The 25,562-nt window shown below is 43.0% G+C and overlaps 1 protein-coding gene across 5 annotated transcripts in view; it reads right to left on the reverse strand.

Annotated features, from left to right (window-relative positions):
• LOC120518298 (protein unc-79 homolog) overlaps nucleotides 1-25,562 on the reverse strand; it is a 240,182-nt gene that overhangs the window by 124,612 nt on the left and 90,008 nt on the right. For all 5 annotated transcript variants that reach the window (XM_039741016.1, XM_039741014.1, XM_039741015.1 and 2 more), the window contains 7 exons: nucleotides 22,652-22,740; nucleotides 21,993-22,033; nucleotides 21,242-21,270; nucleotides 16,152-16,381; nucleotides 12,981-13,152; nucleotides 11,373-11,603; nucleotides 7,634-7,824 (listed from right to left, as the gene is read on the reverse strand). In XM_039741016.1, the coding sequence (XP_039596950.1) occupies nucleotides 7,634-7,824; nucleotides 11,373-11,603; nucleotides 12,981-13,152; nucleotides 16,152-16,381; nucleotides 21,242-21,270; nucleotides 21,993-22,033; nucleotides 22,652-22,740 (983 nt within the window). The remainder of the gene's footprint in view (nucleotides 1-7,633; nucleotides 7,825-11,372; nucleotides 11,604-12,980; nucleotides 13,153-16,151; nucleotides 16,382-21,241; nucleotides 21,271-21,992; nucleotides 22,034-22,651; nucleotides 22,741-25,562) is intronic.

Here is a 25,562-nt window from a genome sequence, read left to right on the forward strand (position 1 = left end):
CTGAGAAGATGCGTAGCGATATCCACCTTCAGACGAGGGTCTATGGGTCTTTTCTAAGAAGTCACCAAATGCCTGTATCACTGAATCAGCTGAGCCAGTGGGCTTCTGTGCACCTGGCAGTAGAGCTTTAATGTCCTCCATAGTTTTCCCTCAGCCTGCATTAGCAACTTTAATTTGGTATGAAAGTTTTCATCTGCAGCTGGGGCTCTATCTATGATAACTAATGGCCATGCCTCTCCACCCTCAGGAGGATGCACCTCAGGTGGGACACTTTCGGCAGTTAGGGCGTTTTTGCTTTCACACAAGACCATGAGGCTGTTCAGTTCCAAATTGAAAATCCTTCCCTAACACGTACTCTGCCCAAGCACTTAATAGTCCCAAGAGTCTCTTCAATATGTGCTATTTCCACATCTTCAGGGACAATAACTAACAGTCCATGAGCCTCACTCAATCCTTCACCCCTGCACCATTTCTTTAACTCAGAAACTAACTCAGTTTTCTCAGCCATTACTTAGCGGAATTTTTTTTTTTTTTCAAAACTAAACCAAACAAAAAAACTCACTGGTTACCCAAGACACAGTTGTCCCAGCGGTGCCTCCATTTTATGTAGCCCGTCTACTCTAACAGTGTGTAGAAAGGGGCCCCGAGTTCTTCACTCCAATGCCTAAATTAGTATAATTTTAATTACTTTAATATTTTGAGTCTCGGGTCACTATGAACAAAACATTATTAATTAAGTATAGCAATACACTGGTCAGGTAATAACAAATAAATAAAGGTAGATTAAGTTACCTGTTACATTTGTTCCCAACTCAATGGTTTATACTAAACAAACTTATAGAAAAACACCAAGAAACTGGGTTATAAAACAATGGTAAACTCCCCTTTTAATTATAAACCAACAAAACACAAGTAATAAACTGGAAATAATCAAAAACTATATTACACTATTAATAATAAAAACACATTCACTCTTATCACACTATTTAAAACAAAACGTTGCAGGCCTGATTCGTAGCTTGTGAGCGTTGCGACCAAAAACCTAACGGTCCCTTCACTCCACCAGGAGCAACAAAACAAAATAAAAAAGTACCCTACTTGGCAATGTGGTTATCAGTCCATCAAATCCTTCCGACTTCTCCGCCTCTATCCACGAGCAGGGAACCGCTGCTGAGCTAATCCTGAAAGCGTCTCCAAATAAACGAACGTCCACCAGAAGCGTGTTGAGCTGCGTTAGCTACTGCCTCTTCACCTTGCTACTTCTCCTCGCTGAGTTAACGAGTGGTTCATTGCCGGATAAACACTGCGAACGTCTAATCGAAATTCTCCGTTTATATCAGCAGTTCATATTCCAGCAAATTATCGTGCTGATAATTTGTCTCCCCAAACTTTCTGCTACACCAACTCGCCGTCCTGCTTTCTCCCTCTTTTTTCTTTTTTCTCTCGCGGTTCTTCCACTACCTTCCGTTTTTTCTACCCATCCGGTTATCAAAATAAAAGTCTGCATAACCAGGTAACGAACTGCTACACTAAAACGAACAGTTTAAAACATAACATTTACATTTTTTTTACATCAGTAACTTATTTACATAAATCAGTTAGTTAGTTAAGCACATTTTTAACCTGGGCTACATATACACAAAAACAAAATGTGAAGCTGTCTTCCTCCACAGTGATCCAAGTCAGGAAGCTGCTCCTCCAAACAGTGTATAATACAGGATTCACCCAAAAATATTCAAAAATATAGAAAAAGTGTATATACAAAAATAAACAGTGCACCACTAACCACAACCCAATAAATACCTCCACCAAAGTTATTCAAGAGATATTTATATGAAAAAAATATTTACAAAAACAAAGCACAAGCCGTAATGCTGTTCTGTCAGGTACCTTTCTCTAAGAAGATCTATTCAGAAAGAACCCCCTCTAGAGGCCACGATTCCCTTTTGTATTCGGCGCCCCTACGCTGACCAATTAAACCGCTGTACGTCATCCCTCCCGAGGTACGCGATGACGTGAACACGTTTGCGAAAAGCGGCGTCTACTTTCCCACACAATTACTATAAAATGGAGCTGCCGGCGCGCGCGTATAGCTGTGCCGGCTTCTGAGACGCCAACGGCACTTCTGCCATAAAGTGAAAGTAAGCACTTTCTATTCTTTTCCTCCTTCCCCTGAGCTACAGCCCAGACAACTACGAATAAGGGATCCCTTTACTAGACCGCGGTAAACTAATACTACGACGCTTTGCACTTTCTTTTACTCCTTTAGAGTTAATGAGGTTGCGGGAAACGCGTGTAGGAGTGGGGTACCGACAATGCCATCCCGGCCGGTCAATGGCAAGGCTGTCTCTCCAGTCTACATGAGACCCGCTGTGACACTCCCCAAAAGACGCTAATATCGTCAACAAAGACGTCTTTCTGCACTATATAAATGAAAAAAGGTAAGTTTCCTTTCTTTATACATTTTTTCCTCCAAACAAAAGCCTCCCTCTTTACACAGCAGAGGACGCTAAACTAATTTCATTTAATTAATGGTAATGCCAGTAGTGCATATTACCACAACAAGTCGATTCAGTGGATCTCAATAGGAGTGCTAATCTAACTTCGGTTTACATTACTACTCGATAGCCTCCCGTCAGAGTTTTGTGCTTTGCGCAGAATTGATTGGTTACATTTTAAGTCAATCTTATTTTCTAGACCTTGTTATGTAGATGTGCACTGTATATTCGCTGGACATATATGCATGTTCCAAATATGCTTTATAAACTTTTCTAGTGATAAGGTTAACACCGGTAATTTTGCTGTGTAAGTTTATAATCAAAAGGTATTTTAATAAATGTATTAAGATGCGTGTATGCAGTATAGGCTAAATTTCATTTGAAGAAGAAAATGAAAATAAAAGCCTGAGGTATAAGACGGGCCAATTAGGAAAGTGGGTGGGCCGAGGCCCTACCGGGACCAATGCTGGCACCGCCCCCAGGGCTGAATCTCATAACATTGGTGTTTTTCATTCAGAAGCGACCTGTGCAAACTATTTTAACAAAGTGTGTATAATCCAATAACATGGATGAATGCTCAACAAATGCCTTGGCTTGAAAAAGGGTCAGATTTAAGGCTTTTGTTTTCTGGTTACACCTCATAGCTTCCATTTTTAAACACCGGGACCAGCTATGTACTTTTTTAAATTAATAGTTAATGCTTAACCTTGGGCGGCACGGTGGCGCAGTGGTAGCGCTGCTGCCTCACAGTTAGGAGACCCAGGTTTGCTTCCCAGGTCCTCCATGCGTGGAGTTTGCATGTTCTCCCCGTGTCTGCGTGGATTTCCACCGGGTGCTCCAGTTTCCTCCCACAATCCAAAGACATGCAGGTTATGTGGATTGGCGATTCTAAATTGTCCCTAGTGTGTGCTTGGTGTGTGGGTGTGGGTGTGTGTGTCCTGAGGTGGGGTAGCGCCCTGACCAGGATTGGTTCCTGCCTTGTGCCCTGTGTTGGCTGGGATTGGCTCCAGCAGACCCCCATGACCCTGTGTTCGGATTCAGTGGGTTGGAAAATGGATGGATGGATGCTTAACTTTAGAACACAAGTTTGTGCTGCAAATGCATATATACCATATTTGTAAAGAAATAACTTTGAATTATAAAACACCAAACTTAACTCTTAAGTGACAACTGTTACAATTAATATATTTTTCCTTTATAAATGTATGCATTCTGTTTAGATTGCTGCCTCATTCCCAAAATTAGTTATTTTGTATCCCTTCTCAATAAAAAAATAACACACACTTCATAGGATCCTGGCCCACTGTATCTCATGAAGCACACACAGCCCTCTCTCTAGCTGTGGTGACGTGAGCGTGTGGGGCTCTTTTGTAACTGCAGCATTCTCTTTGTATAAAACATGGCTCACTGCTATCACCTGACACAGTCATAGAAAGGCAAAGTCACATGCGCAGGGTCGTGAACCTCTCATCATTTTGAGAACATCACATCATTTCATTCTGTACAACCTAAACATCATTTTGGCACAAGACTATCCTGCTATAAATGGGAGAGGACTATAAATGGGAGAGGACCAATTGATTGATTGATTGATAGATAGATAGATAGATAGATAGATAGATAGATACTTTATTAATCCCAAGGGGAAATTCACATAATCCTGCAGCAGTATACTGATACAAAGAAACAATATTAAATAGTAATAAAAATGAAAAAAAAATTAAAATAAAATTAATGTTAGCATTTACTCCCCCGGGTGGAATTGAAGAGTCGCATAGTGTGGGGGAGGAACGATCTCCTCAGTCTGTCAGTGGAGCAGGACAGTGACAAAAGTCTGTCACTGAAGCTACTCCTCTGTCTGGAGATGACACTGTTAAGTGGATGCAGTGGATTCTTCATGATTGACAGGAGTTTGCTTAATGCCCGTCGCTCTGCCACAGATGTTAAACTGTCCAACTTTAATCCTACAATAGAGCCTGCCTTCTTAACAAGTTTGTCCAGGCGTGAGGCGTCTTTCATCTTTATGCTGCCACCCCAGCACACCACTGCGTAGAAGAGGGCACTCGCCACAACCGTCTGGTAGAACATCTGCAGCATCTTACTGCAGATGTTGAAGGATGCCAACCTTCTCAGAAAGTATAGTCTGCTCTGACCTTTCTTACATAGAGCATCAGTATTGGCAGTCCAGTCCAATTTGTCATCCAGCTGCACTCCCAGATATTTAAAGGTCTGCACCCTCTGCACAGTCACCTCTGATGATCACAGGGTCCATGAGGGGCCTAGGCCTCCTAAAATCCACCACCAGCTCCTTGGTCTTGCTGTTGTTAAGGTGTAAGTGGTTTGAGTCGCACCATTTAACAAAGTCTTTGATTAACTTTCTGTACTCCTCCTCCTGCCCACTCCTGATGCAGCCCACAATAGCAGTGTCATCAGCGAACTTTTGCACATGGCAGGACTCCGAGTCATATTGGAAGTCTGATGTATATAGATTGAACAGGACCGGAGAAAGTACAGTCCCCCGCGCCCTGTATTGCTGAACACAATGTCAGACCTGCAGTTCCCAAGACGCACATATTGAGGTCTGTCTGTAAGATAGTCCACAATCCATGCCACCAGGTGTGAGCCTACTCCCATCTCAGTCAGCTTGTCTCTAAGGAGCAGAGGTTGGATGGTGTTGAAGGCGCTAGAGAAGTCCAAAAACATAATTCTTACAGCACCACTGCCTCTGTCCAGGTGGGAGAGGGATCGATGAAGCATATAGATGATGGCATCCTCTGCTCCCACCTTCTCCTGGTATGCGAACTGCAGAGGGTCGAGGGTGTGGCGGACCTGTGGCCTCAGGTGGTGAAGCAGCAGCCGCTCCATGGTCTTCATCAGATGTGACGTCAGAGCAACAGGCCGGAAGTCATTCAGCTCACTAGGACGTGATACCTTTGGGACAGGGGTGATACAAGATGTTTTCCAAAGCCTCGGGACTCTCCCTGTTCCAGGCTCAGGTTGAAGATGCGCTGTAGAGGACTCCCCAGTTCCAACGCACAGGCCTTCAGCAATCGTGGCGATACACCATCTGGACCCGCTGCTTTGCTGGCACAAAGTCTTTTCAGCTCTCTGCTCACCTGGGCTGCTGTAATTGTGGGTGGGGATGTCTCACCTATGCTGGTATCAGCAGAAGGATGGTTGGAGGATGCAGTACTCCGAGGTGAGAGTGGGTTACTGTGATCAAACCTATTAAAGAAGTTGTTCATTTGGTTTGCTCTCTCCACGTCTGTCTCGATGGCGGCACCCCGCTTCGAGCTGCAGCCAGTGATAATCTTCATCCCATCCCACACTTCCTTCATGCTGTTGTTCTGCAACTTCTGCTCTTTCGCCGCCCTGAGCTGGACTCGGAGTTCCTTCTGCACGCACTTGAGCTCATGCTTATCACCACCTTTAAAAGCCCTTTTCTTCTGGTTCAAAAGGCCCTTGATGTCACTTGTAACCCATGGCTTGTTGTTAGCATAGCAGCATACTGTTCTTACTATAGCAAAGGGCCTGGAGATACAACACAGTCACAGCAATCACTCAAAGGTCAGTATTGCAAGATCAAAATGCACTGTCATCAAACCAAAAATAAAAGCTTACATCGAAGTCCAATCTTGTAGCTGGTGTTCATTTGCCAGGAGAAAATAGTCAGAAAAAATTTTCACTTGAAATCTCAAAGAAGTTATCTGCAGTTTGGGATATTAGAAGCGTATCACGCAGCTGTTCTGCGGATGTTGCACCAGTCCATGGTGGTAAAGCTGGAGCAGAGTTTAAAGATAATACTCTCAGTTTACCAGCTGATCTACATCCCTGTCCTCTTCTATGGTCATGAGTTGTTGATGACTACAAGAATGAGATCATGAGTACAAGCAGCAGAACTGAAGCTTCTTCACAGGGCTGCTGGGCTGACACTCCATGACAGGGTGAGAAGCTCAACAAATCACGGAGAACCTCGGAATTGAGTTGTTGCTCATTTAGATTGAGACAAACCAGTTGAGGTGGTTTGGGCACATCATAAGGATGCCCCCCAGTGGCTCCCACGGCAGGTCCCACTAGGTGGACACCCTGCAGCAGAACCAGGACATGCTAGAGGGATTGTATCTCTCTGCTGGTTTGCGAATTCCCCAGGAAGAACTGGAAGCTGTAGCTGCGGACAGGGAAGTCTGGGCTGATCAACTTGGTCTGCTACCACCATAACACTCACCAGGGAAAGCGGATAAGAAAATGAGGTTGGATGAAACTTTAATATTCAAGAGCGTGAGGCCACTCGTACTGTACACTCTTTATCTTAGCCTGGCTCTGGAATGACCTGAGTGAGGGATTTTATGAATGTTACAGCTTACAAAATGGCACATGACTATGAAACACTGGACTATTTTCTACTTCTCTGAGCTCTTTCTGACATTTTCTTTTTGTTGCTTGGGTGCTACATACAGCAGTTCATCTATCTGTTAGTCGCATTCTTAAATAAAAGTTGTGGGGAGGTGAAGCCTACTCGGGAACTTAAGTGTCCTGCTGAGGAACGAGCAGGTGGTTGTTTTATGGAGCTAACTGGGAGAAGCACATTAAAAACATGAAATCAAAGCACATAGAAATAAATCTAGCTACCAAATCATAACGTAGCGAAATCGAGAAACCAGGCAAAGAGGTCAAATCAAAGGAAACGTATGAGAAGCACAACTGCAAAGAACTGTTTTTGAGGTTATATCCAAAGACTGGATAACAAAAGGAGCCCCCAGTCAACCTTTTATTTTGTCGTAAGAATTACCGAACCCAAAAGGCCACACCCCGAGAAAATTGGAATGGTGTCGATAGAAGGACCTAGCAATACTTGTTGAAACGTTAGAATTTACAAAATAAAATCACACAAACCTAATCATTACTGTAAGCTGCTCTGGACAGGACATCGCTAAGCAAGCATAATTATGAACAACATGAATAAATTTAATACAAGGAATTTCAGTCTCTACAACAATCTTGCTTGCATTAATTAATTAATGAGAAACTTCATTCTTCCTTTATGTTACAGCGGTCTAGTAATAAACATGTGTTGAAAATACATGTGAAAATGATAAACAAGATGCACAACACGGAGTCACATGGCACAAACGCACCTGAGCACTTCCCGAAACTCCTTCAGCTGGTTATTGGGTACCTCGGTCCTTATGGCTCCCAGCCACTCCGGCATGATGCACTCCCACACTGGCTGACTGATCACGTTGTATGGAATCAAGCACAAGATGCGGTTTAGGCCTTCCTTCAGCTGCGTCACCGTGTTACAGGACTTGTCCCAGTAGCCACCAACCTGGTGAGGGGGTGAGGGAAAGGTCACGTTAGCATGTACCCTGACATATGTGCTTTTGCACAAACATAAGGAAGAGAACTATAGACACGTGGTGGACAGGAGTGACTTTAGTGACCTTCAAAACTGGAATTGATGTTATTTTAGTTGACTTAAGTGGACAGGACTGGCAAGCTTTGTTGGGCTGAATAGCCTGTTCTTGACTAAATTTTTCCAATGTTCTATTGTTGTTTCTCCATAGGGGATTCCACTGAACACTGAAAATCCACTTTTAACAAAGTATTTAATACCTATGAAGGACCAAGACATTGTTATGCCATAAAACAAACTGTGGAATGTCATTGGCAAATCTATTATAAAATGGACAAACATCATATTTCATACTTTTGGAAAACCAAATATTTTTGCATCAACATATGTTCTAGATATTTGGAATGGGATAACAATCATGGAAGAACAATAGCTCTTGTACCTAACAATCTTGACACTACGAGGTGGATGAAGAAGACCCCACCATTGTGCCTTTACAGTAGGTGACCTGGACCAAGGCAAGGAGGCACAAAGTTCTGTTGGTTAGACAGTCCTGTAGTCTAAATAAGGAGAAATGCAGCCAGGGGAACACACAATGAGAGGAGGCAATAATAATTCAATTGTTTTGGAGAAAAATTATCTTCATTTTTTGAAACTGCAGACTGCTTATAATCATTTTCCTCAAACGAACCAAGATAAACTATAAAGGAATTTACAGGTCATTTAAGAGAATCACGTCCAAAGGCAATTTATATTGGAAGCATACTCTCTTTTGGACTAATAATTTATGACCTAAATACATTTGCAAATTTTTTTCTTTATTGTACCAGTAATTCATCATTTGAATGCATCTGTTTTGTTATCCGAGGGTTACATGGGGATTTTAATTTATAATGGCCAGTCAGTTTTATAACTTAATGGCAAAAAGAATGGAAATAGTAAGAGATTGTACTGGTAATGCACAGGATCAAAGGTTTTGGGCAAAGCCATCCATCACCAGGACAGCTAGCCAAATCTGTGTGTTATATGTCACATGTTGCAGAGGTCATGTGTGATTTTTGACATAAATAACGGTCCATCCGAGGAACCGAGTGCAATGACATTGGAAATGATGTCAGAGTCTGAGACACATCAGAAAGAGAAGGTGACCATTTCAGCTGGATGTCACATGACTGATAAATCAAAAGGCCACCCAGTAAATGCTTACCTCGACATTTTCAGTTTATGCTATCTGACTTTCTGTTATACCTTCTTCTATTGGTATTTTTATATTTTAATAAATACCATATTGATTTTACATTTCTACTCTGTCATTATATCTCAATTGATTGATGGAATAAATTAATATTATGGGACCTGGTGCAAGGGGAGGTCACCATTTGCTCATCCCTCAATAGGAAGAACAAGTGTGGTAGAAGTAAGTGGCGTACAATCAAAAGGAGTATGAGCCTTCATGTGTCTCAGAGAAGCTCTGCGAGCAGGTAATTTTAAATATAGAACAGCAGAAGAAGAAAAGTCAAAGAAACGTGCTGGGGTTGGAACCAAGATATTTTACTTCATAAAGATTGCTTGAGGTGCTGTTTGTGTCTAGCTCATTTTGTTTTTGGTTTTGACGGTATTTCCTACTCTAGTGGCCATTTTTTAGAACTGTTAGGATGTACATGGTTTTGAAAATCTGAGCGTTCATAACAATAAATGCTGTGAGACGAAAGCCAAAGATGTTTTATTGATTTGTTTAGTTAATGAGTTTAGTCCACCTCAATTTTAGCTCTTGCCCAGGCACAGCGGGCATGTGAAAGTGGGCACCAGCTTAGTGAACTGATCAGTTAGCATCAGTTGCAGGCCAGTTAGTATAAAATTAAGAGGGTTAGCCACAGGGAGGAGAGAGCAAAAGGTTCTATTGAAAAGGCTTTGTTACAGAGACAGAGAGGGTTTTTTTAATATTTATAAATCAGTTTATCACTCACATAGAGTTGAGACCAAAGGACAATCTATATATATAAAAGTCAATGTGTGTATGTATGTTCCAGCATCACACCCGAGCGATTTTCATGAAACTTGGTACACATGTTCCTCATTGGTGGACTGAAAATACTGTAGGGTGAAATCAGCCGTCACACACCCCCTTCTGGGTAGGGTGGGGGGTGATCTTGCAGTCTAGTATGCATGTTATCATCCAGTTGACACTCGGAACGACCAACAGAGGGCGAACTGGAGGCGACTGCCAGCATTCTTTATTTTTGAGCGCCACAGCAACCCTATTGCTTTTGAAATTAAATAGAGTTCTACGTGTGGAAGTGTGTGTGTCTGTCCGGCCCGGAAGTGAGTCATAGAGTTAAGGTGAGGGCTCCAGCTCCGAGGATATGCAAGCGAGGCCAGTACACCGGCAACAGCTGACTTCCAGCATTCATTATTCTTGAGCAGCACCGCGCCCCTGTTGCTTTTCAAATTAAATAGAGTTCCTCCTGGGCAACGCTGGATATTTCAGCTAGTAACAAATTAATATAAAAAATAATGACAGAAAAAAAATAAAAAAATTAACACAGTGCAAGGGAGGACAATCAACTCTTAAGGTAATTTAAAAGCCACCGTAAAAAAACAGCTTTCAGACGAGATTTAAAAATCAATAATGATGGATTCATCCTAATATTTAAAGGTAGCTCATTCCAGAATTTTGGAGCCAGGACAAAAAACACCTGGTCACCTCTCAGTTTTAGTCTGGCCCTTTGTGTTCTCAGCAAGATCTGGTCAGTGGATCTCAGAGACCTAACAGGAATGTAGGGGCTAATCAAGTCATATAAATAGCCAGGGACCAGACCTTTTAAGTAATTGTAAAAATCTTAAAACTAATCCTATACTTAATAGGAAGCCAATGTAATGCCTTAGGTACTGGGGTAATATGATCATGTTTTTTATAATGAAATAAAGACACATTAATTTGCTGAGTTTGTACATTAATGCAATGATCTCTCAAATAAAGCTCACCTCAAAGTCTTTCCATATGAGCACTCACCATCTGAACATCCATATCCTCTATATTCAGACCATTACATTACAAAGGACCAAAAAATATTCTGACAATAACCACGAGAAAAGACAAAGTCAAAAAGTTTAAAAAGAGAATCGAAACTGGGAATCTACCAAACTGTTCCTGAAGCCAAAATGAGTGCAAAAAAAAGTCAAAAATACTTGAGCTTGAAGAGCATTAAAACATTTGACAAAAAGGGTTTTGAATCCATAAACCTGGACAGGAGGTTTCCTTTTCCATTATGTCCTTAAAGAAATGACTCAACCTTTCAACACAGGATCTAGCCATAATGATAGGAAGCCAAATGGTAGTGACTAACACACCAAATAATTTAAGAAAAGCAAGAGAAGACTTCTAATCAAAAAACTAATGTTACAATCAGAATCAGGAACCACCAAATCCCCCCGGTTGAGACAAGAACCCATAGAAACATGTCAAGAAACTTACAAGTCATTTTAGCACCTAACTCCTTCATAGCACATACATTTCTCACCCGAGCAAACTCAGCCGGCTTGGGCAGCAGGCACATGACCATCACGTCAAAGCGGACATCGCACACCGTCTTCAACCACTTGGTAACAAACTGAGGCTTCAGCTTTTCCACCAGGCTGCCAACTTCATCATCCATCATGTATGCCGTAGAATGGAACCACTGGAAAACCATACTGACCAGCCTGGCCAGGCTCTCCGTTGGTGTGTTCTCACTTGGCGTGCACAGGCTCACCTACATCCAACAGAGTGAGAAAAGGGTCAGCAGGAACATTCAAGACATCTGATCAACATCCCTATATACTCTGCATATCCACTGCATATCCAGACAGCTGCACTTGGATTAAGAAGGTCAAACAGTGAAAGGTGTTCAGTTTTGCCTAGCTTAGAAAAGCACTTGATGATGTTTAACACAAATATACAAATACAATACAACTTATCTTTCAAGGTAATAATATTAATATACCTTTACATCAATGTACAGCATTTATGTTGATTGTTTTTCCCTTGCTATGCATAATATCTGGTATGGCAGCACTGGGTAGGTGACCACCCAAGACAGGGTTCAGGTCAGTGGCTGACACACAGAGTGTTGCAGTAGTTCAGCCATCACAACACCAAAGCCTGGAACAGGAGTTGTGCTCCATAATCATTCAGATATTGTCCAGTTTTGTGAATGTTGCATGGAGTGATTCTGTAAGATTGATAGGCAATTGCAGCATGGTCAGTGAAGGAAAGTACCCCAAGGTTATGTACAGAGTTTGTGGATGTTAGCAGTAATGAGTCAAGGTGAACACAAAAGGGGTGATCATGCCAGTCTCAAGAACGTATCAAAGGCATCATCAGTTAGACAGACATCCAAAGAAGAGGGAGAGTCTTCAAAGGCTTCTTAGACATACCGAAGGAATCAGAAGTTTAGCCTACCAGCAAGGATCTACAGAAACACCTTGAGCTGAGATTTGATACCATAAGATGTGGTGTTGAATAGACAAATGAGCTGGGATAACAAGGAGGACCACCATTGCCCGGATCTGATGGAGATGGTGCTCCTTTATCCAGGATGCAATATCAGTGAGACATGAAGAGACTCTAGAGGATACCATGTGGTCCTCTGGAGAGAGCAACTGCCGCAAACAATCATTGGCATAGAAATGATATGAGAAACCATGGGACTGGATGATAGGGCCTAGTGAGTAGGTGTACAGAGACAGAAGAGGACAGGACCCAGCACCAATCCTTTGGGGGAAACATATGCTTGCCTGGTTCACCCTTGACATCTTCCCTTACCAGGACAAACAGTAGGATCAGCCCAGGAGGTAGGACTCAAACCACCTGAGGGCAGTCCCATTGATGCTGATGTCAGAGAGGTTGACAAGGAGCATCTGATGATTTTTGTGTCGAAGGTGAAGGAGAAATCTAGAATGATAAGGAACGATAACATGTCGGTTGCTATACCCAGCCAAAAAGGATTGGCAACAATGAGTTTAGCCGTCTCTGTGGAAGCCTGGCTATACTGGCACGGGGTCAGATTTCCCTTTATAGACAACTGAATTTTTCCTGATACCTAAATAATTTTTTGCAATGAGTAACATTCTTCTTTATCAGATCTTACCAGAAACCAAATTCCAAACTGGCTAAGGAGACGCTGGTCATGCTGGTCATCATCCTTATTGTCAAAATCAGTGTTGTCCAGCGAGTGATGAGACGAGGACAGACCCATCTGCCGACGGCGATTGAGCTCATACTCTCTCTGTTCGGCATGGAACTCCGCCTCTTTGAGCAAACTACACAGGAAACACAACGTGGAGATCATCACGATGAACAAAGCACTACACCTACATTTTCTATACCCACTTTTCCAGGCCGGTGTCACAGAGAGATCCCAGTAGTGATGGGCATAAGGCAGAGATTTGGCCACCCTTTATGGTAATCAACTGTAAAACAGCAGGCTGGTGAAAGGACTTTCCTGGGCAGAGCGTTCTGCTCACTGGGTGTAAATGACCACACAAGATGTAAGAGGAGAATCATATATCTAGCATGGCTGGAGAACTGCTAAGGGGGCCTGTAATGTGTCACTTTGTCAATCACAAAACAATCCGCATACTGTACTCCACCATTTAATACTGAGTACTACAGTGAATCCCGTCACTGCATGATCCAAATTCAGACAACACATAATTGGTCTCAACCCACAGTTTAAGAACCTACACCCTGGTGGATATAACATCTTAAAAAACTTGGCAGAGGTTAGTTGATTTCCCAAGTAGGCCCTAGTGGTAAAATTCTTATTTTGCTTTTTTTGACCTTCACGCTTGCCTTATCCTTTCAATTCTGATTTCATTAATCTCTATTCAGATGGGATTAGCTTTAAACCTGAAGATGAAGTAAAGTAATTCTTACCGGAGGACCCCTGTAATTTAGACCTGTCTAAATTGCTCACATCAGTAACTTTTGATACACTCAGTAAAGATTATGGAGCTTTTCACTGTCTATAAAAAAAGTCTCTAGTCCCATCCGAATCAATGTCAGTAAAATTGCGTTTTTTGTGGAAAAAACTGAGACAGCCGAAGAACTCGTCCACACCCTGCAACTCACATTAGACTACTTCAAACTAAATGCAGGTCATTTACTTCTGTTCCATGTATTAAATACATTCTCTACATCTCATCCTGTCTCTGGATGATAGGGCCTAGTGAGAAGGTGTGCAGAGACTGAAGAGGACAGGACCCAGGACCCAACCATTACAAGTCTAAATTACCTCTCATAAGAAGGACATTTCTCGCAAAAACACTTTAAATATGCCCTTCCAAACTTAATGATTTCACATAATTTGCTTAAATAGAGTTTGGGAACAGTTGTCACCCTGAAACAAAATGAGGCAGAGAGCTTCAGCCCTGCTCGAGTTGTTGAATTTCATTACCCTGGTAGTCACCATAATTCGTTCCTTGTTATGGGGAGGAACAATAATTTTATAGCTACAGCGTGTGCGGCTGTTTCGAGGTGATGACACTGAGTAACTGCAAAAGACATAGCCCTCTCTGTCATTTTTCTAGACATACCTTATCTTATGTGAGCCCATGGTAAAGACTACTGACACTGTATGGTAACAGTGACTTTATAGAAATAGGTCTTGAAAGACATTTATTAACAGTTATTATTTATCTATTTATTTTCTATTCATTACCTGTTACTTATTTTTTGATTAGAGTATGGTATAGTTCTTTACCTATTTTGCACTCGTTCTGTGTTTATGTATATGTTACACTGTGGTAGTCCTGTAATTTAGTGTCACTGTATACTGAAGTATGGTGTATAAATGGTATGACAATAAAGCGACTCGATTCGACTCGTCAGTTTGTCCCGCCTCTAAAAAAAGCTTTGGGTGATTTTGGAGTAAAGGAATGTAGTATTTTATACATTTTGGATGTCTGTGAACTTTAAAATTTTGGTTTTATTTTGATTGCCACCATTTTTTGCTGTTTGGCATGTTGGGGTGCCAGGCTGTTGAGTGTGTGAAGTGTGACATCATTACCGCGACAGTATAAAGCTCAACGGGCTTTCTAGATTTTTTTGGATAAATTATAACAAAAAATAAATAAATATATAAATAAAAGCTCACGTGTTTCAAATCTCTGATTACAAATTTTTCTCAGTTCCTCGACTTTAATTTATGTGTCATACATTGGCACAAGCTATTTGAAATATTTCAGTTATCGACTCTCACCAAGTTTCTCGTTTATTTGATTCCTATCCTCTCAGCTACAACCCATCTTCTGATTCCATTGTTACCTTAAATTGTTGCCACTCTATGCAATCATTACACATATACCATGGGACCATACTGCCAAAAATGAAAATATAATTTAAAATAAAGCATAAAAGCATGTTTACCTGTGTCAGATGCACAGTAGTTATGGAATGCTCTTTCTGCACTTTTGTTATATTTTCCAGCACTGGGCAGGATGATATAAAGTCTCAACTAGACTTTGCGGTTTATGGGATCTTTACCTCTTTCTGCAGCCATCAGTTTTCCATTCACCTGTAGACGCTATTGAGTCTGCTTACTCCAATTTCAGACTCACAAGGAGCGATAGCGGACACAAGCCATATTTAGGACCAGAACCACAGGCATGGAGGATATCATCACCTCAGTTGTTCAGGTCCACAGAGAGTCATCAACCTAACATCAACCGGATCAATGAAGCAACCGTTTTTCATGGTGCCTTTCCAAGCATTCCACGTGAATATTGTCCTGTCATCTAGTCATGAGGGTGGGTCTTTACTTCTGTCACACACACACACACACACACACACGCACACACACACAAGTGTAGAAAATGCTATAAGGGAAACAAAGGGAGGAGATTAAAAAAAGTGGCACCAGCATGAACCTCTCTGCCATTTCCTGACTTGTGGTAGAGGACGTCCTACAGGGAGAGAGCCCTGATGTCACTGCTGGAGAATTGTCGGTAGCTCCGCCCCCATGCCTATGCAAACAAATCGCTAATTGGGGTTCACATTAGAGCCAGCTACCAATGGTATCAGACCTCTAGTTGGCAGCTAATCACCTGGCCTGAAAAGCAAGTCACCAATTGTACTGTATTGTTCCATTTTTTTCAATTTTTTTTGGACATTAAATGGCGTATCCCACAGAAGCTCTGCCCTTCATGGTCTGCCAACCTCTTCATTTTTACAGTTCAAAGTCACATATTGAATATGCCTCCAAACCCTTTCATCTTTCATTGCAGACAGATCAAGCATCATATGTCAGTCAGTACCATACCTGATGACGGCCTCCACCGTGCAGACCAGCTCCTCGGCGCCACATTCCCGTGTGTTAATAGGAGGGGGCGACGTCTGGTAGAGGTGTGTCTCTGCTGAGGCACCCACATCACTGCTGTGGTGGTTCACGTGGCAGCGTTTACAGTAGCGCACGGGCCTATTGCCATGATGTCCGCAGCAGCCGGCTGAGAAGCAAGTGACCACGGCCCTCCTGACATGAGAACTGCAGTTCTGCAATAAAAGACATCATGGCAGAGGCCAGTTAATAACAATGATGCCATCTCATACACTTTTATTTTAATCAGTTAAAGATAGTGATGATCACAGAAATGCATTAAAAAAATGTGACGTGGCATCCGCTGGAATGACAACCTACTTCAAGTAAACTGAATTTCTCGATTGGCTGTGCGGCAATAGATGTGCTGAAGGCTCCAAACCTGAACAGGATGCTAGTCCACTCTGGGTAGTAACTCTTATGGTGGGTCTGCAAGCGTCATCATTAAATTCACAAAAAACTCACCACTGCTAGGCACATTTGAAATGAACCACCAGGAACTGTGGGAGACCCCCCTGAATTTACAGGGTGTAGGGCAATTCCTGACAGTAGACTGGCAGGTGGCCTCACCTCTTGGGGGACCACCCACAAAACAGATGTAACAGAAAACAGGCTTAGACACAGATACATAAATCACAAAGAATACTGCAAATCAGAAACAAAAGAAATAGAAGCACAAACTGTAGCAATAAATCAAAAAAGTACAAAAAAGACCCAGAATAAGGATTTGAACCCCAGCCTAGTTGAGATATGACAAATCAAAGTAAAAAAACCAGAGCTATGTTTTTGGCAGAGAACTTGGGTTAATACTCAATGGCTTAAATATACCATTGCACTAATGACATCAACAGTCACACACTCCCAGAAGATAATGGGATATGTTGTGTCAAGACACTCAAGCCTTGCGGGTAATTTTTTGTTAGTTGTGGGAATTACAACTCGAAGACACATGATATCCGATATGGTGTTCCACAAGGCTCTATCCTGGGTCCGCTGCTCTTCTCAATCTACATGCTTCCGTTAGGTCAGATTATCTCGGGGCACAACGTGAGCTACCACAGCTATGCTGATGACACACAGCTGTTCTAATCAATAGCACCTGATGACCCCGATTCTCTTGATTCACTAACAGAATGTCTGACTAGTATCTCAGAATGGATGAATAGTAACTTTCTCAAGTTAAATAAAGAGAAAACTGAAATTTTAGTGATCAGCAATAATGGATACAATGAGGCTATTAGAAATAAACTGGATACATTAGGATTAAAAGTCAAGACGGAGGTAAAAAGCTTAGGGGTGATTGTTGACTGTAATCTAAATTTTAAATCACATATTAATCAGATCATTAGGACAGCATTTTTTCACTTAAGAAACATAAGTAAAGTTAGACCGCTTATATCACTGAAAGATGCTGAGAAATTAGTTCACGCATTTGTTTTCAGTCGACTAGATTACTGTAATGCACTCCTCTCAGGACTACCCAAAAAAGACATAAATCACTTGCAACGAGTGCAGAATGCAGCTGCTAGAATCCTAACTAGGAAAAGAAAATCCAAACACATTTCTCCAGTTTTAATGTCACTACACTGGTTACCTGTGTCATTCAGGATTGATTTTAAAATTCTGCTTATGGTTTATAAAGCCTTAAATAATCTCGCTCCATCTAATATATCGGAATGTCTGACACGTTATATTCCAAATCGTAACCTCAGATCCTCAAATGAGTGTCTCCTTAGAATTCCAAGATCAAAACTTAAAAGAAGTGGTGAGGTGGCCTTCTGCTGCTATGCACCTAAAATCTGGAATAGTCTGCCAATAGGAATTCGCCAGGCTGATACAGTAGAGCACTTTAAAAAACTGCTGAAAACACATTACTTTAACATGGCCTTTTATAACTTCATTTTAATTTTAACTTAATCCTGATACTCTGTATGTTCAATTCATCATAATAACTATTCATGGTGGCTCTAAAATCCTTACTGACCCCTACTCTCTTTTCTGTTTCTTTTTCCGGTTTCTTTGTGGTGGTGGCCTGTGCAACCTCCACCTACTCAAAGCTTCATGATGCTCCAACAATGATGGACGCATTAAAAGGCAGAAGTCTACGTGACCATCATCATCATCAAGCCCTTCCGTGAGAATCCTAAATCCAAAGAGGACTGTTTCATTTATGTTACTGTAGGTAGAATGCCCAGAGGGGACTGGGCGGTCTCATGGTCTGGAATCCCTGCAGATTTTATTTTTTCTCCAGCCGTCTGGAGTTTTTTTTTTTCTGTCCCCTGGCCATTGAACCTTACTCTTATTCGATGTTAATGTTGATTTATTTTGTTTTATAATTGTGTCTTTCATTTTTCTATTCTTTAATATGTAAAGCACTTTGAGTTACTGTTTGTATGAAAATGTGCTATATAAATAAATGTTGTTGTTGTTGTTGTTGTTGTATGGCATAGGTTAAACATTCGGGGAAGAGCTTGAATGCAACACCTGCTTTAACCCAATTTCCGTGCTAAATAGACTTTATCTATCTATCTATCTATCTATCTATCTATCTATCTATCTATCTATCTATCTATCTATCTATCAAAAATCAGGGACTCTTATGCCACTTCTGTTCATAAATCTGCCTCTTCTGCTTCAATAAAAACCTCCTGACCTGTAAGGACAGAATCAGTTCAGACCTGGAGCTCGTGAAGGTTGGATGTCTGCAAAGAGCTGCCATTTTTGCGTCAACATGACGTTCATAAAAAAGCTCAATTCTTTGTCCAAAGGTTTCTTTTTCCCTCTGGACATTAAACGGGGTTCACTTTGGGGTGCCAGCTCTTTTTCTTATTTACAGTAGCAATGGGGCATACTGAAGCTCATAAACGGCAGTGCCCTCAATTAAACATAGAAATGTGAAAGGCACTATAAACAGAATGGTATTGCATGAGACAAAAATAAAATGTCGAAAATTAATTCTCTGAGGTAGAACACTTCAGAATGAACGTAAACATTAACTCAAATGGCCACAGAAAATGAATAACAAATTAGCAAACTGTCAATTATGACACCTGAAACTATGTGCCTGTAATATTAACAAGCTGACATATCTATATTTTTGTGTATTTTAAATGTTTTCCATATGAGGATTCCATTTCTATGGCTTATTTTTAACCCACTTTAATAAAAAGGATAAGCGTCTGTCTGTGTGCCTGTCCGGTTTCTGTGTCTAAGTCATTCAAACAGACATTTGTAGGAAGGCATTTTATCACTCCAAATAAGTATCTGTGTGCCCATCCTGGTGTTACAGTATGTCGCTGTCACGCCAAAAGATGGTACATCATAAATATTTGTAGTAATAAGATGAACTGCATTTGTCATTCCAACAGTCGACAAGGGAGCCAATAATTGGTAAAAGATGCAATAAAAAACTTGTATGCCAATTTCACAAGATAATCAGCTGAGCAAAACAACTTGGAGGATGTGGATTCCTGTATTTTGGCAGAGCAGACATAATGACAGCCGAATTTCTTGCAGCTAAATTTTACTTCAAGGTGGTTCCAAAGTCTGCTCTGGAGATCCTGCTGTCAGTGTCAATGCCAGTTGGTTTTGTCAAGTTCTGTGTTCAAACAGCTCTTTAATCCTGTCACACTGTGGCAGTAGGGGGCACTAGTGCTCCCTTGAACCCTCACGTACAACTCCAGACACCAGGTAAAAGTCCAAGACTCTATTTTTTAACACAAATGTGCACCAAGCACCTTCCACACTACTCAAACAATAAACCAATACAGTACTCTAATCACTCCTCCTCGCCCAGACACTTTGCTCTTCTCCCTCCCAGCACAGCTCAGCGTCTGAACTGAGCCTTCATCCTTTTATAGCCCCTGACCCGGAGGTGTTGCTCTCCCAGCAGTCCACACTTCCTTACTCCTTCCGGGTCAGGACAATCAATCCATTACTTTAACCCGGGAGCACAACATTCCTTCTCGTCACGTAACCGTGACATACTCCCGGGTCATAAGGCATCACAGAGCCCATAAGTCCCCCCACAGCGACTCCTGGTGGTCCCCAAGGTATCCAATAGGGCTGTGTATAAATACTATAAAGTCCATAAGGCCTTGCTGGACCTCGGGGCACGATCCTGCTGTCGGGAGAGCTCCTCCTGGCCGCCCGGGGATGAGGACCGGCATGGGAAGCCAGCAGTCCTCCACAACACATGCGCACTTAAGGGACAGTCAAAAGGCTTGATCGTGCATGATAGAACATATGACAGGAGGATAAGACGAGGTACTAATGCTTTTCTTTCCTTAACTCCACAGAAAGACAACAGAATAAAACAGCCATACTCGTCATCACATCCCGTTCCCACAAAAGACTCCTTGGCTGGCTCCGTGGGGTCGCCATGTTTCTGGACAGCCCCGATGACTACAGTCCATCAACCATACTCCTGATGTCATCTCCGGCCACTATGTTTGATGTCAGCTCCAGCCTCCCCTGTACCTCCTTCCCGTTAATTGCACTTCCTTTTTTGTTTGTATATAAGGACCAGAGAGAGATTTAATTTGTCAAATGTTTTGCTTTGATATTGACCCTTATTCTGTACTGGACGCTACACCCAGTATACGGGGAGGATCCCCAGCTCTTAACCTGAGTTTCTGTGTGTTTATTCTTTCACAATCCAAAGACTAATTTGCCACTGAGAGGACAACATGAACTTTCTAACTTGTGTGGTGACTCTTTCACTTTTCAAGGACAAGTCATCTAAAATGGCGCAATGTCCCCCCAAAAAAGCCAGCAAAAGTTTGTATCCTGCTTGTTTGTGTTACAGGTTGACAGGTATTTGTCATCTATTGCCCAGCAAGGACAGCCACCAGAGAATGCCACAAAAATTGCAATCTAAAGAAAGGAAAAAAAGAAAAGGAAAAAAATGGCAAATGCACACACTCCCCAGACTCTGACACATTAACAAGGCAGTGAACAGATTCTAATTATCTCGCTGCCCTACAGGTTACATACGTATCTGTGACATGATTGAACTTCCCCTGCCAACAACTCACCTTCTTCTGGCAAATAGCAGAGATTTCAGCTATAAAGAGAAAAAGTACAAAACAAAAGAATAGGTAAGAAAGGGCAAGTAAATCACAGGAAAGAGCAAAGCAACAAAAGGCGATAAAGGGCAACGTCGGCAAGAAGTCATTTAACAAATCACCCATCTATAACTGAGATGTTTGAGCTTATTACTCTCCAATATATACACTTAATGTCATGTGTTTTTACAAGAACATTTGAGCAGTGCATAGTACTGTGACATTTCTGAATTTCTGATCAGACCAAAATGGACCTTTTAGTCCACCAGAATAAGTGCCATGTCACACTACACTTTTTTTTTTCAACATTTTATTAATTTTATTAAAATCAAATAACATTCCATACAAGCAAGTCTAGTTTAACAAAACTAGGTTTGAAATTAATCGACCCCCATCAATGAGAAAGAGAAGTAGGCCAGCAGAGTAAAACTTTAATAATAGTAAAAAATATGTATATAAATGAATAAAAATAAATAGAATAAAAATGAACAGTGTCTTTCACTCTGTCTATCTATATAGTGTCTTTTACATCTTTTTACCTAACTATTTAGTGCCTTTTACATTTTCTATCTTTCTTCTATATAGTGTCTTTCACACTGCCTATCTGTCTATCTATAGAGTGCCTTTCACATCCATCTGTCTACATATTGCCTTTCACTTATCTTACTATCATCTGTCTTTACCACCATGAACAATACAAGGATTAACAGAGAAGACTCACCTTGAGGCAACAGGACATCGATCAGCCAGTCCGCGTGGTCCCTAAGCAGGAAAGAAGGCGGCAGTTCAAATTAGTGGCAAACAAATCAAAGCCCTTTAGTAGTTTTGTGGCTGCTCAGTACCGTGCTGTGGTGCACATGGGGTCCAAGGTCACTGTTCAGCTACCAATATGAGAACTGGTTAGTAGCAGACAAAAAAAAAATTAAATGAAAAAAATGCATATGGTGAACACAATCAAAAAATGTTGCGTATTCCCACTTATACCCGTGCCATTGTTTGATGGATTTCTGGTGATGTGAAAGGCACGTGGGCCTAGAGGTCTCACTAATTGTTAGGTAAAGGTGGGCAGGCATAATGAAGGGGGCCAGTTAATGTTTAGGTCAGAGATGTCTGCATGGATGGAGACAAATGATGTGACAGGCCCACCAGAATTTCCATGCTACTGTTTTTGTAGAAATCCTTTTGAGGTGCAGCACACAATGGTAACTCAGGAATTGCACAAGTGCTACCCAGATCTAAGAAGGGGAGGAAACCCTAAATGAGAAAAAAACAACCAGCACAATCTTGACTTTTACAGCTCTGGATAATCTTAGCTGGCGTAAAGTGTTATTTCTGAGCTCCACAATTCTGTTCCAGGAACCACAATGAAGAAGCCATTACCCTGCAATCCTCTGGCTGCACTCCTCACATATGTACAGAGGTGGAGGTTTGTCTCCCAAAGCCACGGAGAGAGTGGGGTCTAAGCACATCTGAAAAAGAAACCACAACATCGCTATGAGATACAAGAGCCATACATGGGGGGTCATCTGCATGATTACATCTGAAGGAAGTCCATAAACCTGAGGAGAACATTCTGCTGATCATCATCAACCAAAGAATTTACTGCTAATGCTTGCAGTGTTGCTAAGATGGTTTATATTCTTCATCAGGCTGAGGTTTACAAACCAACTGTCGCAGGTGGCTGGGTGTGGTTGGCAATCAGCCACCTATTTAAGGAGCCGCCGCCCTGCAATCAAGGCTGGAGTTAGATGAGGAGGAGGAGGACAAGGTCGAGGAAGAGGAGGCGAGGAGAGGCCCGAGTGTTGTGTGAAGAGGACTGTGTTTGTTGACTTTGGGGAACAGGGGGTTTGGTGGAGGTGCACTTAACATTTGTGACTTTGTGTTAATAAACGTGTGGTGATGGAGCAAACGGTGTCCGCCTGTGTGTGTCCGGGCCACTATATTTCACAGTGGCGTAGTCGGCAGGATGCTCCACCTGGGTCGAGGTGGGGACCTGTATCCCAAAATATTTCTGTGAAAGGCCCGGCACAACAGAGGAGCCCACCCACATGCCGCAGGGGTGGTGAGCACACAACCCCGCAGCAACGAAATGCTGTATGGACCATTGGGAGTCCATTGAAGGACTTTGTAATTAAGGGGCAGCTCACCGACGCGGAGCCCAGGAAGGGGGCTGTCGAGAAGGTGAGGCTGGGGCTGTGGAAGCCGCAGCAGCAGTGATGCTGCCCGGAGAGATGCTCTCCAGTGAGAGAGGAGCGCGTGAAGGCCGACCAAAAGTCCCTCCTCAATACGGGCACGGGATTGGACAGCATGTCCTGTTCTCTCGACAGCGGTTGGTCAAAGGCGAGAGCAGGGAATGTCCGTCCCGTCCACCCAGGAAACCCGAGTGGGCCGCAGGGAAAGGCCCATAGAGAGCAGTCGGTCAGTGGCACCACTCACAAGGTAAGCCCACCGCCGGCTGCTTCTCTCTCCTTGGCGGCTGTGTTGCAGGAGCTGCGAGAAGAACTGCGCCTTGTGCTGTTGCCGCCGGCCGAGCGATGTGCCCTCCGGGCGGAGACGCTGGACTCAGGAGGGATGGCAGTGGCGTCGGGTTGAGAGCCGCAGGCAAGAAAGGATCGGCGCACTGCAGGAGCTCCTGGATGGAGAGGTACAGCGGGGAAGGTAGGTGAGACCGACCCCGTGAAGCTCCGGACGCCAGCAGGGCCGGGTCTGCCCTCTTACAATAAGCAGATCCAAGCTGCCGCGGCATCCCAAAGTAAGCGGAGGAAGCGGCTTGGGGAAGCCTCCAACATGGGAGGACGTGTCGCTGGGTGTGCACGTCCTGCGAAGGGCCATCCTCTGCGGAGGTAGAGGAGAACCCCGCTGCGTGGGAGGTGGACACAACGCCTGAGCCCACTAGTGGTTCCGTGGCAGGGACTACGGACTTACCGTACGGGGAAGCTGAAAGTGGGAGCATCTGAGGGTTGATCGGAGCGGAGAATGTTGGCCCGGGTGAGAGGACAAGCCGAGGGGCTGCGTCAGGGCAATGTCCCCGCCCCTTGTTTTTCCGTTTTATTTACAGGCTCGGGCCCTACGCTGCACTGTGTCGGCTTGGTGCTGAGGCGTCTTCATCCTCACGGAATGGTCCGCCGGTCCCGGGAGGTCCCAGCTAGCGGGGGAGTACTGCCGCAGGTGGCTGGGTATGGTCGGCAATCAGCCACCTATTTAAGGAGCCGCCGCCCTGCAATCAAGGCTGGAGTCGGGTGAGGAGGAGGACAAGGTCGAGGCAGAGGAGGCGAGGAGAGGCACGAGTGTTGTGTGAAGAGGACTGTGTTTGTTGACTTTGGGGAACAGGGGGTTTGGTGGCGGTGCACTTAACATTTGTGACTTTGTGTTAATAAACGTGTGGTGATAAAGCAAATGGTGTCCGCCTGTGTGTGTCCGGGCCGCTATATTTCACACAACATATAATGGCAAATGTGACAACAGGTTCAATGAAGGACATATATAACGTCTCACTGGGGTTTTGTCCACTTGAAACCCACTGAATTTCCTAAGAAAGAAAAGCCATGTCTGTCCCTTCTTACAAATTTATCCTGTATTAAGGTCAAAGTTTAAGTCTGTCCTCAATGATTGTCCCCAGAGGTTTGTAGTTCTCCACCATCTCCACTGTGCCTCCTTTACGTGAAGTTGAGACAGTGAGAGGAGGGGAGCTCCTGAGATCTTCAGCCACATCTTTGGTCTTAGAGATATTTAGCTGTAAAAAAAGGAACCATTACTCATCTGCTCATCAACAACAGGTCCATGGCTGTCCTCCTTATCTTGCTGGAGCTTCACAATGACAGTCACCTGCCACTTTTAGGATAGGTCTATCCTTGTGTGAATTCCTGCAGTCATCTGTCTACAAAAGAGGAGACAGGCAGTAGGCTACAGGTGAGCTCATGGATGTGCTGAGAAACAGGCAGGAACGCTCACTCATTGTGTTCTGCTAGTTAAGGAGTCCAGAGTCTATCACACCAAGTTGACGTACCCAAACACAACTGATCAATCAGGTTGTCGGCTAAAATGTGGCTGGATTGTTTTCAGAGTTGGAGAGAAATCTATGCACAGCGGTCCACTTGATCCTTCCAAGTGCCCCTACAGTAAATTCAGAAGTGGACATTAACCTAGGACGGGGCTCAGTGTGGAAAGATCCAACCATCCATTTTCTAACCTGCTTATCGAGTGGATGGTGGTGGTGCCCACCTGATTTTGTGTATGTTTATAAGCTGCCTCTTTGATGTTCCATATGGTTTGTGGGTGGTCCCTCAAGAGG

Source organism: Polypterus senegalus, chromosome 18 (genome assembly GCF_016835505.1).
Source record: "Polypterus senegalus isolate Bchr_013 chromosome 18, ASM1683550v1, whole genome shotgun sequence".
Lineage (NCBI taxonomy): Eukaryota > Metazoa > Chordata > Cladistia > Polypteriformes > Polypteridae > Polypterus > Polypterus senegalus.